The sequence below is a fragment of the Gamsiella multidivaricata genome (assembly GCF_025024155.1).
Source record: "Gamsiella multidivaricata strain RSA 2152 chromosome Unknown BC939scaffold_62, whole genome shotgun sequence".
Lineage (NCBI taxonomy): Eukaryota > Fungi > Mortierellomycota > Mortierellomycetes > Mortierellales > Mortierellaceae > Gamsiella > Gamsiella multidivaricata.
The window spans coordinates 46,841-59,977 of record NW_026251770.1 but is presented as its reverse complement, the minus strand read 5'-3'; the positions used below and the strand labels follow the sequence as shown (position 1 = coordinate 59,977).

At 50.1% G+C, this 13,137-nt stretch overlaps 3 protein-coding genes across 3 annotated transcripts; 2 read left to right on the top strand and 1 right to left on the bottom strand.

Moving 5' to 3' along the window:
- Nucleotides 1–789: 789 nt before the first annotated feature.
- On the bottom strand, nt 790–1,800 carry BC939DRAFT_460358 (uncharacterized protein). Its single transcript, XM_051556867.1, has one exon. It carries the CDS (start codon nt 1,692–1,694, stop codon nt 1,056–1,058), a length of 639 nt encoding a protein of 212 aa, XP_051409208.1. The 5' UTR covers nt 1,695–1,800; the 3' UTR covers nt 790–1,055.
- A 2,668-nt stretch (nt 1,801–4,468) lies between these two features.
- Nucleotides 4,469–8,490, top strand: BC939DRAFT_460352 (Na P-type ATPase). The gene is made up of 4 exons (XM_051556866.1): nt 4,469–4,949; nt 5,174–5,947; nt 6,059–7,300; nt 7,398–8,490. The coding sequence occupies exons 1-4, from the start codon at nt 4,710–4,712 to the stop codon at nt 8,166–8,168; spliced, it is 3,027 nt and encodes a 1,008-aa protein (XP_051409207.1). The 5' UTR covers nt 4,469–4,709; the 3' UTR covers nt 8,169–8,490.
- A 1,672-nt stretch (nt 8,491–10,162) lies between these two features.
- On the top strand, nt 10,163–11,749 carry BC939DRAFT_400497 (phosphate transporter; the record flags this gene model as incomplete). Its single annotated transcript, XM_051552551.1, has 1 exon — nt 10,163–11,749. One exon carries the CDS (start codon nt 10,163–10,165, stop codon nt 11,747–11,749), a length of 1,587 nt encoding a protein of 528 aa, XP_051409206.1.
- Between the last annotated feature and the right edge of the window lie 1,388 nt (nt 11,750–13,137).

Sequence of the window (13,137 nt, the reverse complement as noted above, 5' to 3'; positions counted from 1 at the left end):
CGAGAGCAAGTGACAGGCAGTCTATTCTAGCATGGCAAAGACGAAACTTGTCTCTTTCGGAGGAAGAGTGTGCTCTCTTTCTGACTTCAGACAATTATTTCACTGCTCTCAGGACTATCATGCACGCTGTCCCAAATCGGCTAGAATTGTGCGAATGGACTTTTGTATCACCCAGCGACGTACCCCCCTCCAGAATTCCCCTCCTTCCTTCCCTGTGGCTATTTTTATGGGGAAGTTGTCGTGTGCTACATTCACTCCTATTTTTACCCGGCTGCGCCATGAATATGTGTGTGTGTGCGTGTGTATAATCGTCCGCGAGAGCTGGGGAATGTTATACGGAAGGAAAACAAAGTTGCACCACCTTTTTTTTTTTTTTTTTTTTTTACAAAGAGAGAGAGAGAGAGAGAGAGTAATCGGCGAGTGAGTGAAAATTGCGGCTCGATCTATTGCGGCTGCTTCTTGCACTCTTGGGAGTGCCCATTTAGCCATCTGGCTGATATAGTCTAGTCGACATATGAATGCACAAATGATGTTCCGTTACACTGTGGTTTTTTTTTTGTATTGAGCCCGGGCTCTTTTTTAAAGGGAAGGGAAAGGAAAGGGCGTGTCCCAAGCGGTTCGGGTTTATCCCGCCTTCGCTCTCCCTCAAGGACATCCAAGACCGTCTTTCTTTTTTTTTTTTTTTTTCGTGCTACCGACGACGACCGCCGTGCATCCGATAGACAACATGCGAAGTTGTAAGGGATATATATTCATATTAAATTTTGTCTTTTTAAAAGCAACTTACACGTATGAGAGCCGACCCAGGTTTTCCTTCTTGGATGACACTGAAGGTCTGTGTAGTCACTTTGCAAAGTATATCCGCGGTTTTACCAGGCTACCTCGCGTGTCATCTTTCGGGCATGGTCTCGTCTGGTTTATTGATCCGTCGACTTTACTATGCACACTTACTAGAAACAACAACATATATATTTTGGAAAAATATACACAACGCACAAAAATTATATATATAAAAGTAATAGATGGTCTGGGGATACGAACAGCTAGCGCAGCTTCTACACAACAAAGTCATACACCATCCGCTTCTTCCCCGGCTGAGGCTTGACCGTCTTGTATGTCGTTCCCATCGGCTGAGTACCTCGGGGGGCAGTAACCGTTTCAGCCTCCAAAGTCGTCGCACTCGTTGACATCAGCGCGGGACCAGATCGGATAGGTGCCGACGTCGGACTAGTCAGTCTTTGAGCCACAGGCACAGCACCGGTAGCGGGTGCAGTAGTCACGGCGGCGGAGGAGGGGGTCGAAGCTGCAACAACGGTGAAGGGCCCGCTGTATGTCGGCACTCCAGACCCGTCGATTGCCGAGAAGACGAATCCGACGCCCGGACGGGTGGGTGTGAAGACACAGTGTCCGGTGGCGAAGTCGACATTCACACAGGCGGGGACGCGTTCTATGAAGAGGTTGGTCGGATTGCCGTAGCGTAGTCGGATGGTGTCGCGGCGGCCGTTGCCACGACAGCCGGAGAACTGGACGAGGTAAGGTTGCCCGGTTCGGAGGACGGTTATGGGGGTGGCGATGGTACAGTTCATGACGGGGGCGACGGCTTTGGAGGGGAGGTAGGCGGAGGTCACTTGGGCAGAGATAGTGGAGAGCACAAGAGATGAGAGGGCGAGCAAGGTGGTCAAGATGCGGGCCATTTTTGTTGTTATAGTTATAGTTATAGTTGTAGTTGTAGTTGTAGTTGTAGTTGTAGTTGTAGTTGTAGTTGTAGTTGTAGTTGTAGTTGTAGTTGTAGTTGTAGTTGTAGCTGCTGTTGTTATTGCATGTGCGAGTAGTATGGATGGAGCGCTGAGGAGTGCGTGGATGTGGATGGACACCTCGAAGGGCTTGTTTTTATAGCGACCCCGATTCCCGGTCGAGACAACCCAGGAGAGGACGGACCAAGTTGCCACGAGGATGCCACGTTGTAAGATTCCTGGACTTTTTTAGAAATAACATGCTTTTTAGGAATTTTGGAATGGTATGTGCGATGCGTGTGTCGGGTGCAAGGGTCCGAAGGGGAGAAGGATGTTTTGTTTAGAACTAGCATTCTGGTAAACGCCGGAAGTAAAGGCACTTCCATGCTTTGTGTTGCCTTTCTTTTTTTTTTTTTTTTTTTTTTTATACTTCAAGAAAGACGATCGGTACCCGTTTCTTTGCTATAAAAAAATAAAACAAAAAAATAAAAAAAGGTAGACGAAATGGAGCAGAATGGAATCCAGGTCCTGGTCATGATCCAGTCTGGATTATGTAGCGCCGTAGGAACAGATACACCGCGAGTTGGTGAATTAGCACCCGGATATAATGATTTCTGTCATCCACCCCAGAGCTTCCTATCACAGACGAAACGGATGACAGGACAAGGAATAGTTCTATTGATATGTATTTCGTCAATGGAGGATCCTTCCGAATACAAAAATTCTGTATGAGCTATAGATGGAGCATCCTTGTTTACAAAGCAGGAGGTTGCCATTTAAATCTTCCATCGTCTCTACAGGCGCTGTCTGCTCCAGAATGCTCTCCCACATCCATTGTCTCCTGCATAATCTCATCCTGCTTTCTCAACCGCCAATATCAACCTTGACCTCCGCAGCTTCGACCTTATCCTTCACCCTCTTCGCCTCCTTTGCCGCCCGTATCTTCGGCAGTGGTAATAAGAATTGTATTCGGTGAATCCATGATCATAAGTGGCCCGCTGTAGGTTTCTACACCGGATGCATGGGGTCGTCGAAAAGCTGAAATCCATGTCCTGCGTGTGTCGGCGCAAACATGCACACAAATCCCTCGTCGGCTTCCAGGTATTCAGGGGTTGTCATAGTGCAGTTGTACGGGACTGGTCCCTGACCTGGATTTTGAAGGGTAGGAAAGCATGTCGGCTGAGATGGGCATGGATTGGCGGCCAAGGGAGACAGCCAGAGTGATTACATTGGTTAGTCGAGTTTGTTTCGCTTTGTTACGATAGAGTGTGGGGGTGAGACGGAACGATTGAATACACAGCGTCAGGAAGAGTGAATACGAATCAATAAGAGTTTGTTGGTTGTGGATAACGAGCGAGGCAGCCACTCTGGAGACAGTACAGTTACTAAATAGAAAAAAAGAAAGAAGAAAGTTGCCAAACACGGACAGGCGCCTACACAGGAGGTGCATAGGCTCTGAAAAAAAGGTAATTTGTCCAAATTTGGTGGACAATTCAGAAACATCTTTCCGGCACTTTCCATCAGAACTTTGAATAAGGGCCCCTAATATTGTGCAGTTGTGTCACTCAAACTGTTTTGGTTCCCTCTGTCGCCCATGTGGATTAACTATGGTCCCCAACATAGACAAGTGCGTATGCGACGTAGACTATGTATGTACGTACGTCAAGTATAGCAAAAACAACATAGAAAAATGAGGAAGGGTTTATGGAAATGGAAGGCGAGGAAAGATGCGCTCGCTTACAACACAAACAAAGACAATGGTGTGATTAGTTTAAAATGGAGTTCATCTAGCCTTTTAAGGTTTTGTGTTCATGGCCAGGGCATTTGTCCACTCTGACGTCGTGTCCGTGTCGTAACCTAGAACTTTCCCGAGAAATGAAAGGCGAAATGATGCATCGCTGGGAAACCCCTGAGGCCGTAGTCGCCTCTTTCAGGGGGGCGAGGGGAGCCGAGGCCATGACGATGACACAAACCGGCAGCACGCACCACGCTAACAAGACTCTTTAGCAGTGAATCGAGCTGATCGGACAATGTCATCATTTTTGAATGGGGACTCAATTGCAAACAAGGTGGTACCCCGATTAAAGTTAATGGGCTAGTGTCACTAGTGACGGGGCCCATGTGATTCTGGTATGACTGCGCACCAGGCGAGGGGGGATGGAGAGGCCACGTTGAGTCGATGGGCGATGGGCGATGGGAGGGGTGTGGAGTCGAGACAGACAGCGCAGACAAGAGTGGTACAATTGCTCGGTAAGACTACACAGCGGGGGGCACAGAATGAAAAATAAAGAGTGTTGGTGCGCTCGGATTAACGGTTTTCCAGCAGCGTGCATATGCTAGACCAGAATTCTAGAGACCTCGAAAAAGGCTATTAAGGTTGGCCCCAGAAGTTTTCTCGTGACCTGTAACCTTGCCTGTCGTCATCCAGTTCTCCAGTAAGGGCCAGCTTGCCGCCGAGAACCCTGGGCATGCTAGTACGTCGTAGTCTGTTCTAATGGGACAGAGTACTTTAAAGCAGGTGGAATGTATTCCTGAGACATCTGCAGAAGACGAGGTGCAAGAAGCGACCGGACACCTTTGTTTGTCTCGTCTTTTGGAAACAGATCGCCTCTTCTGCTCCTCAGTGCATCCGATCCGCCGGGTGTAGGAAAAAGTTTCATTCACTCATGGTCGTTGCCCGGGTTTATAAATATGGCAGCTGTCCCCCCTCCCTCTCCTCTCTTTCCTCATCAACCCAGGGATTCTTCGCCATCCAGCTACTTCTCTTTTCTCCCCTCTTCTCTCTGTTGTGCATACATTCCCACACACTCGCAGATCCCTTGTACAGACCCCCCCTAAAAAAACTCCCCACCGGGCTACTTCATATACCTCCCTCCCCTCCCCATCGCACTCTTCATCCCCCGCCACCCTTCAACGTCACACTCCGCCCTAGCCAGCCCTCCGCTGATCATACAAGAACACCTCGCTCGTTTTGTAATGGCCAAGAGCAAGACCGTAGAGATCGAAGAGGAAACTCCCTTCCACACTTTGTCTGTCGAGCAAGTCGCTGAGCATTTCTCCACCAATATCTTCGAGGGACTGAGCTCCCAGGAAGCTGCCGAGCGACTCAAGAAATATGGCAACAATGCGCTCCAAGGAAGCGGAGGCGTGAAGTGGTACAAGGTGCTCTGGCGCCAAGTCGCCAACGTCCTTGTCGTTATTCTTCTGATTGCAACTGTAAGTACCGTATCGCGTGCATAGGACAATACCCGATCAAAATGAAGCCCGAGCGTCCTTCAGCTTAGCGCACAACGGGCCACACTACGATCTCGTAAGACATTATCCAGTCTGATCCAATGTGATCCAGTGTGATATCCAAGTGACGGGATCCTCTATTTATGGAATATAGACGATCTTTTTGTATTGACCTCAGTTTATATCAACCGGGCTGTTTTGAATAGATCTTATCGTTTGCGACCAAGGACTGGGCAGAAGGCGCTGTCATCCTGGTGATCATCATCATGAACGCCGCTATCGGTTTTTGGCAAGAATACAATGCCGAGCAGACCATGGAAGCTCTTCGAAACATGTCCTCGCCCACGGCCAAGGTCATCCGCAACGAATCAAGAACCACGATCCCGAACAACCAAGCGGTGCCCGGGGACATCATGATCTTCGAGGACGGAGACGTCATTGGTGCCGACTGCCGTCTCTTCGAGATCTTCAACTTGGAAACCGACGAGGCCCTTCTCACTGGCGAGTCTCTGCCTGTGCAAAAGAACCTCGACTCTATCGAGGATGTAGAGCAGCCGCTGGGCGATCGTCTCAACATGGTGTTCTCCTCCACAACCGTCGTCAAGGGCCGCGCCAAGGGTATCGTCACCTGTACTGGTATGAGGACCCAGATCGGACGGATCGCTACCAGTCTCATGGAGGTCGGGGGTAATGAGACTACGCCATTGCAGAAGCGATTGAACAAGATGGCCTACTACATTTTCTTGGCAGCCGTCATTCTCGTCGTCGTCGTGTTTGCTGTCCACAAGTTCGAGTACAACAATGAGATTGCGATCTATGCGATCTCTGTTGCCATTGCCATGATTCCCGAGGGACTTGTCGCCGTCGTTACTTTGACTATGGCTTTTGGTGTCAGTCGAATGGCTGAAGTCAAGGCTATCGTCCGACGACTCTCCAGTCTCGAGAGTCTGGGCGCTGTTACCAACATCTGTTCTGACAAGGTGAGTTTTATTATAATATTACTATTAAAAAAAGAAAAAAGGAAAAGAAACAAAAGGTGCGAGTTCCGATGACTAACAAGACAATACTTTGGACTCCTCGACGATATATAGACCGGTACCTTGACTCAGTCCAAGATGGTGGCTGTTCGTATGTGGCTCCCTGGTGATGGTTTCTACCGCGTCACCGGCACTGGATTCAATCCAGAGGGTGATATCTACCAGCAAGGCGAGCAGGCAGCTCCTGGTGGGAATCCCGAGCAAGAGCACCTTGTCGAGAACGGCATCGGATCCGGCCACTTTCTTCGAACTCTCCAGGCTGCTTCTCTTTGCAACATGGCCGAACTCCGCAAGATGACACACCCTGAAAACCGTGGCGAATGGTCCGCTATCGGCGACCCTACTGAGATTGCACTCCAGGTCCTCTCCTACAAGGCTGGACTTGCCAAGCCCGACCTAGTCAGTCAAGGTTTCAAGCTCGTGGCCGAATTCCCCTTTGATTCCTCTGTTAAACGCATGTCGGTCCTGTACCAGAGCCCTAATAGGCAGGATGGTCCTGGCGAATACTTTATTTTCTTGAAGGGTGCCACCGAACGTGTCCTTGGCTGCTGCACGCACTGGCTGGATGGAGATACGGAGCGCAGCATGACCGGAGACAAGGGAGGTATCGATCGCGAGGAATTTGAAGCCATGATCACGGAGAAGATGGATATTCTCGCCGAGCAAGGGTTGCGCGTTCTGACTCTCGCCTACCGTCGTTTCGAGCCGGAGGCTGGTGTTGACCTTGTCCACGACTTGGTTCGTGATCAGGTTGAGCAGGATATGATTTTCCTTGGACTGGTTGGAATCTACGACCCCCCACGCGCTGAGTCACGTCCAGCTGTGCTTCAATGCTATGACGCTGGAATTCGTGTCCATATGCTGACGGGTGACCACCCATCCACCGCTGCTGCTATCGCCAAGGAGGTTGCCATCATCCCTGCTGATGTCCCCGTCAAGAACAACCCTTTGATCATGACCGCCGGACAGTTTGATTCTATGACAGACCAAGAAGTTGACGAACTAGAGGAACTCCCTCGCGTGGTCGCCCGTTGCTCGCCCAACACAAAGGTCAAGATGATTGCGGCACTCCACCGTCGTAAGCTGTTTGCGGCCATGACTGGTGATGGTGTGAACGATTCGCCCTCGCTTAAAGCTGCAGATGTTGGAATTGCAATGGGCCAGTCTGGGTCGGATGTTGCCAAGCAAGCTGCTGATATTGTCTTGACAGACGATAATTTTGCTACCATTGTGCACGCTGTCGCTGAAGGTCGTCGTATCTTTGCCAACATCCAAAAGTTTATCTCGCATCTTATGGTAAGATTGAACGCTATTTGTTGAACATCTGGACAATCTGTTTCGGGGGACTCTCAATGACTAACGACATATTTTACTATACCTTGGATCGAACTAGTCTACGAATGTGGCCGAAATCGTGGTTTTGATCGTCGGCCTCGCCTTCAAGGACAATGAAGGTAGTGCTGTCTTCCCCATGAGCGCTGTCCAGATTCTGTTTCTGAACATGATCACATCTTCGCCTCCAGCCATGGGACTCGGCCTCGAGCCCGCAAGTGAGTCCAACATGCGCGAGCCCCCACGATCAGCAAAGCAAGGGCTGTTCTCGTTTGAAGTCGTCCTGGATACCTTTGTGTATGGCCTTACCATGGGAGCGCTGTGTTTTGCGGCATTCTGCACAGTGATCTTTGGACTCAATGGCGGCAATTTGGGACAGGGCTGTAACGCTGAATACTCGAGCGCCTGCGAGGGCGTCTTCAAGGCACGTGCGACCGCTTATGCCTGCTTGACCTTCCTGCTCTTGGCTCATGCTGTGAATTGCAGGAGCATGCGCTCCAGCAGCTGGTCGATCAAGAACCTCAAGACATTGCGTCTGAACAAGATGCTCTGGATGTCCATCGTGATTGGCTCTCTTGTTGTCTTTCCCTGTATCTACATTCCGGGCCTGAACCATGATGTCTTCAAGCACACCGGCATCAGCTACGAGTGGGGCCTTGTGGCCGCAGCCTTAGTTATTTTTATCATCGTCTCCGATCTGTACAAGTTTATCAAGCGCAGAACTATGAAGCCGCTCTCAGTCAGGGCCAACTCTGAGCTTGAGATGGAGCGTATGAGAACCTTTATGTCACAGCACACCCAAAACGACTCTGTCATGGAAACCAAGCCCTAGGAGTGTTTTTTTTTGCTATTCTTTTATGAAGCGGAGCAACCGGATTACCCCTAAATGCATGTACAATAGTTTTATACCGAAATAAATCAGAAACCAAGCATATTATATTGGGCCTTCATAATAGCCTACCGATGAGAGACGGAAGGGCGTTTTCATGATTCCCTGGTAAATTAACATGGATACTCAATACGCCATGCCTGCCCCATTGAGCATAGTCCGGCACTGAGGGGTATCGTCCGGCCCATCCTATCTCATACATCCATCCTCTCTTTCTCTCTCTCTCTCTCTCCTCGGACCAACGGCTTTCGGTATTGAATAAGCACGACCAGTGTGGAGGACCAAAGAGGGGAATGGAGACAAGCTTAGTGATGCATGAGATGCGCCATCACTTTATCCAGTTTAAGTTTTTTCGCGACAACCCTGGGGACGGATGAGGAGGAGGAGGGAGGGAAGAGGGAGAAATAAACAATCTTTTTCGGAGTGTGCGAAATGCATGTGCATGCTCCGCTGGACAAACGTCCAATCCAATGGTTCATCATAGACAACGTGGATGGATCCTTGTACGACCTAGGCTGACCATATTTGTATTTCGGTGCTCTGAAGCGGCAGAATAGAACCACTTCTGGACGTCAACTTGCCCACGTTCCATACTTCGTCTTCCATATTTGAACGAACTTTTTGTCCATTCCCGCTCTCACACACATGTATAACCCTAGAACGTTTTGTGTCCTCCAGAGGCAGAACATGCATTCATTCATCCAACAACAAGAATCACAAAAAAAAAACCTTCCTTCCCTCAAAAGCGCGCCGTAATTTTTTTTTTTTTCCTTCTGAGGTTATTTTTGTACTGTAGTAGAAAATCGATGCGAGCGCGCTACTTTGAGGATCGAAGGTAGAACCGACTGTGGAAACCAGGGAAGGACGACGGCTATGGCCAAAAAAATAATAGCGCACCCCATCTTTTAATGGGGAGGTGAAACACAAATCAGACGATCAAGACAGGCCACCCCATCTAGTCTATATCCATCCACGCCATGCACAGAATACACAGCGGACGTGCGTTGTGCGGGGGTGTAGCAGTTGTGGAAATGTATACATGTAGTCCGGCTTATTGAGAGAGCGGTCCATGTCTTTATTTCTCGTCACTAAGGTTGGAACCTTAATCACGGTCAGCCAGCCAATGACCGCTCGCCCTGCGCCACGCGTAGCAGATCATTGGGCATCAGCCCCCTGCAGTGCTCTCGCACGGGGGACAAAGCCAATGAAGAGTGGGCGCTTTTTTTTTTGGTCCTCTTTGTCCCGTCTGTCACACCGTCCCCTCTCTCTGCGTCTCTCTTTTGGTCTGGAAATATTAGATCGACTGCTGTGAGAGTTCTCTGGCTTCTTTTTTGCTCCTTTTTTTCATCACCCGATCTATATACACCCTACTGGCACGATAATGTACCCTGTATTAAAAAATATATGCGGCCCTATCTCGACGGAAGCCCTGCCCTCGTGCGGGGCGGTGTAGGCTCCTCGATTGCCGCCCAGGATGAGCTCAGGCCCTGTCAAATCGCCCACGTTCCCATTCTGCTGGTGCACACGTTCGGCCCCGCAGCCAATAGGAGCCCGCATCTCCCCCTTTCGCTTCTCTGCCTTTTTCTCTGGCCTCTGAACGAACCTTGTTTGCGGTCTAATTTCATGTGCGTCCACTTGGTGTCCATCTTCATGCCTAGAACAGATGAGCGTCTATCCATCCGTACACCCCTCCCTCCCCATTTGCCCATTGCGACCATCGGTGCTCTTTGCTCGGTAACACCCTCTAGTTCTCCCGCCTTGCCCTGCCCCACTCGTCTGTCCGTTATAAATACTGTCCGCATCCCCTGCCTCTTTTTCTTGCTCCCCATCCTCCTTCGATCAACACCTTCTCTCCCCGTCCTCTACTCCTTGGCCTCTCCGCCTCCATCCTCCCTCCCCCGCCTCCTCCCTTCACCGCCACCACTCCCTCACACACCATGTCCACCTATAACGCAACCGCAAAGTTGGATGCCAACCAGCTAAACGAGCGTCGTCGCGAGGCCTTGGCCAAGATCGACAATGCTGAGTTCGGCTGGTTCCACATTCGTGCCTGTCTCGTCGCCGGTGTCGGTTTCTTCACCGATGCCTACGATCTCTTCGCCATCAACTTGGTCACCCCCATGCTGGGCATGATCTACTTCAACGGCCCTCTGCCCTCTGATTTGGATTTGGGCATCAAGGTCGCCGCCTCCGTCGGTACCTTCCTTGGTCAGGTCGGATTCGGTTACCTTGCCGATCGTCTCGGACGCAAGCGCATGTACGGTATCGAGTTGATGATCATTATTGTTGCCACCCTCGCCCAGTCTGTCTCTGGAAACGGCTACGTCCTCTCTTTGCCCGCTGCCCTTATCATCTGGCGTGTCATTGTCGGTATCGGTATCGGTGGTGATTACCCTCTGTCTGCCGTCATCACCTCCGAGTTCGCCACCACCAACCGCCGCGGTGCCATGATGGCTGCTGTCTTTGCCATGCAGGGATTCGGTTACTTGACCACCGGTATCGTCGCCATCATTCTCCTTACCGCCTTCAAGTCCAGCATCATCGCCAACACTCAGAACCTGGATTACGTCTGGCGTATCCTCATCGGTTTCGGATGCCTCCCCGCCCTCGTTGCCGTCTACTTCCGTCTGACCATCCCCGAGACTCCCCGCTATGTCCTCGATATCGAGAACAACGTCAACAAGGCCGAGCGTGATGTTGCCACCGTCCTTAAGGAGAACCGCAACCACCTCCAGTCTGAGGATGATGCCAACGATGTCGTCGTCTCCAACCCCACTGTCGTCAAGGGCTCCTTCTCTGACTTCTGCGCCTACTTCTCCCAGTGGCGCAACTTCAAGGTTCTCTTCGGTACCTCCATGGCCTGGTTCGCTCTCGATGTTGCCTTCTACGGTATCGGTCTCAACAACTCCTTCATCCTGTCCTCGATCAACTTCTCGTCCGTCAAGGGTGACAACTGGAGCACCTGCTGGAACGCCGCTGTCGGTCAGATCATCATTGTCCTGTTGGGTGCCGTTCCCGGTTACTGGGTCACTGTCTTCACCATCGAGCGTCTCGGTCGTATCAAGATCCAGATCATCGGTTTCGTCATGTCCTGCATCCTCTTCTGCGTCCTCGGTTTCGCCTACACCCAGATCAAGAACTACTCCATCGCCCTGTTCGTCTTCCTCTTCGCCGCCACCCAGTTCTTCCAGAACTTCGGACCCAATTCGACGACCTTCATCATCCCCGGTGAGGTCTTCCCCACCCGCTACCGCTCGACCGGCCACGGTATCGCAGCCGGTTCCGGCAAGTTGGGTGCCATCATTGCCCAGGTCGGTTTCTCTCAGCTCAAGGATCGCGGTGGTCCCAACGCCTTTATCCCTCAGTTGCTCCAGATCTTTGCTCTCTTCATGTTGATCGGTCTCATCGTCACCTTCCTCATCCCCGAGACCAAGGGCAAGACTCTGGAGGAGCTCTCGAACGAGGACGACTTTGCTGCTCCTTCGCACAACCAGAACAATGCCTTGTACGATGAGGAGAAGTAGAAAAGGAAAAAAAAAATAATCTCGATTCTCAAGTGCTTTTCAGTGGGCTATCTTGTGTATTTATAAATATCATATACCATAGTATTTTTTTTCTCTCTCGTATACAATTAAAAAAAGTGACTTCAAAGCGACTTTGTATATGCTTATCTGGCTTGTTTGATCATGTCGGGGAAAAGGAGAAAAAGAAAAAAGAAAAAAAAAAAGTAGGATCTTGGTTTGGGTGTGGAAATGACCCCGGAACTTTTGCATGCAAATTGATCGTTTGACGGAAGATGTGTGAACACTGAACAGGGACCGTTCCAGATACGGGGAATGAATGTGGTGAACAGGCGCGTCTTTGGTGATGAGTCGCAAAAGAAAAAAAAAAGGGGCGACACAACGACGGTCTGTCTGAAAATATCTAGGATTGGATGTGGGAAAGATATCCTACGCTTTTAAAGTCATTCGTTGTAAAATGGAAAATGGAAAATGGAAAATGGAAAACCCTGTATCGCGTAAGTGTGCCATGAAGCCGCTTTATAGGATACCGGTGCTGCTGCTATGTCGGGCAAGGGATCGTAAAAACCAATACAATATAAAGTTTCTTCGCCGTCGATGGTACTTTTGAGAAATAGCCATCGGTATCCTAAGAGCGTGTCTCAATAAAAGTAGCGGTGAGAAAGTCGTTTGGTAGCAGTAATAATCCCCTGCAAGCTGAAGTATTTTTTTTTTTTTTATCTCAGGAGCGCGCTACAGAGAGTGAATACATCACATGATGTAAATTGAGCTCAAGAGGTCGGTGGCACCAGCACAGTGTGGATCTTCCTTTCTTCCAATCTCCCCTGACTGGTACATAAAGTGACTGAAAAAAATATATGGGGGGAACCATCCGGGAATGCATCCAACGGCGCCGCCATTGAGAACCATTCATCCATCGATCTATCGACAACGCAGCATATCAATTTCCACCGTCATCCACGTTTGAATCGACTATCAGCAGACAGAACTTCAGAGCAGGAACTTTCACCATGGAGTGCATCAGAAGGGCTACTGGGTCATGGGACGGCCCCATGATCATGAAGGAGACTGTACTCAGTCCCTCGCCTTTATAGGCCATTCGGAAGAGCATGCGTAGTCAACACCAAGTCGAGCAAGGAACAGAATGCCGTGAGTGCGATCGACCCCTTCACTCTAGGCGGCACCGAAAACAGTTGTTGTGGAGCCAACAAACACCCAAAGTCGCTATGTGCTCAAGGACAGCAGCAGAAACACCAGGATTCAACTCAACATCTACGAACGAGTTTCGGCAGTCTTTTGGAACCTGTGCTTATGGAGTCCTTGGCTGGAAGGCCAGCTTGGTGAATGCATCATGGAAGGTTCTTTTTACTGACGAGATCTATACCGTTTTT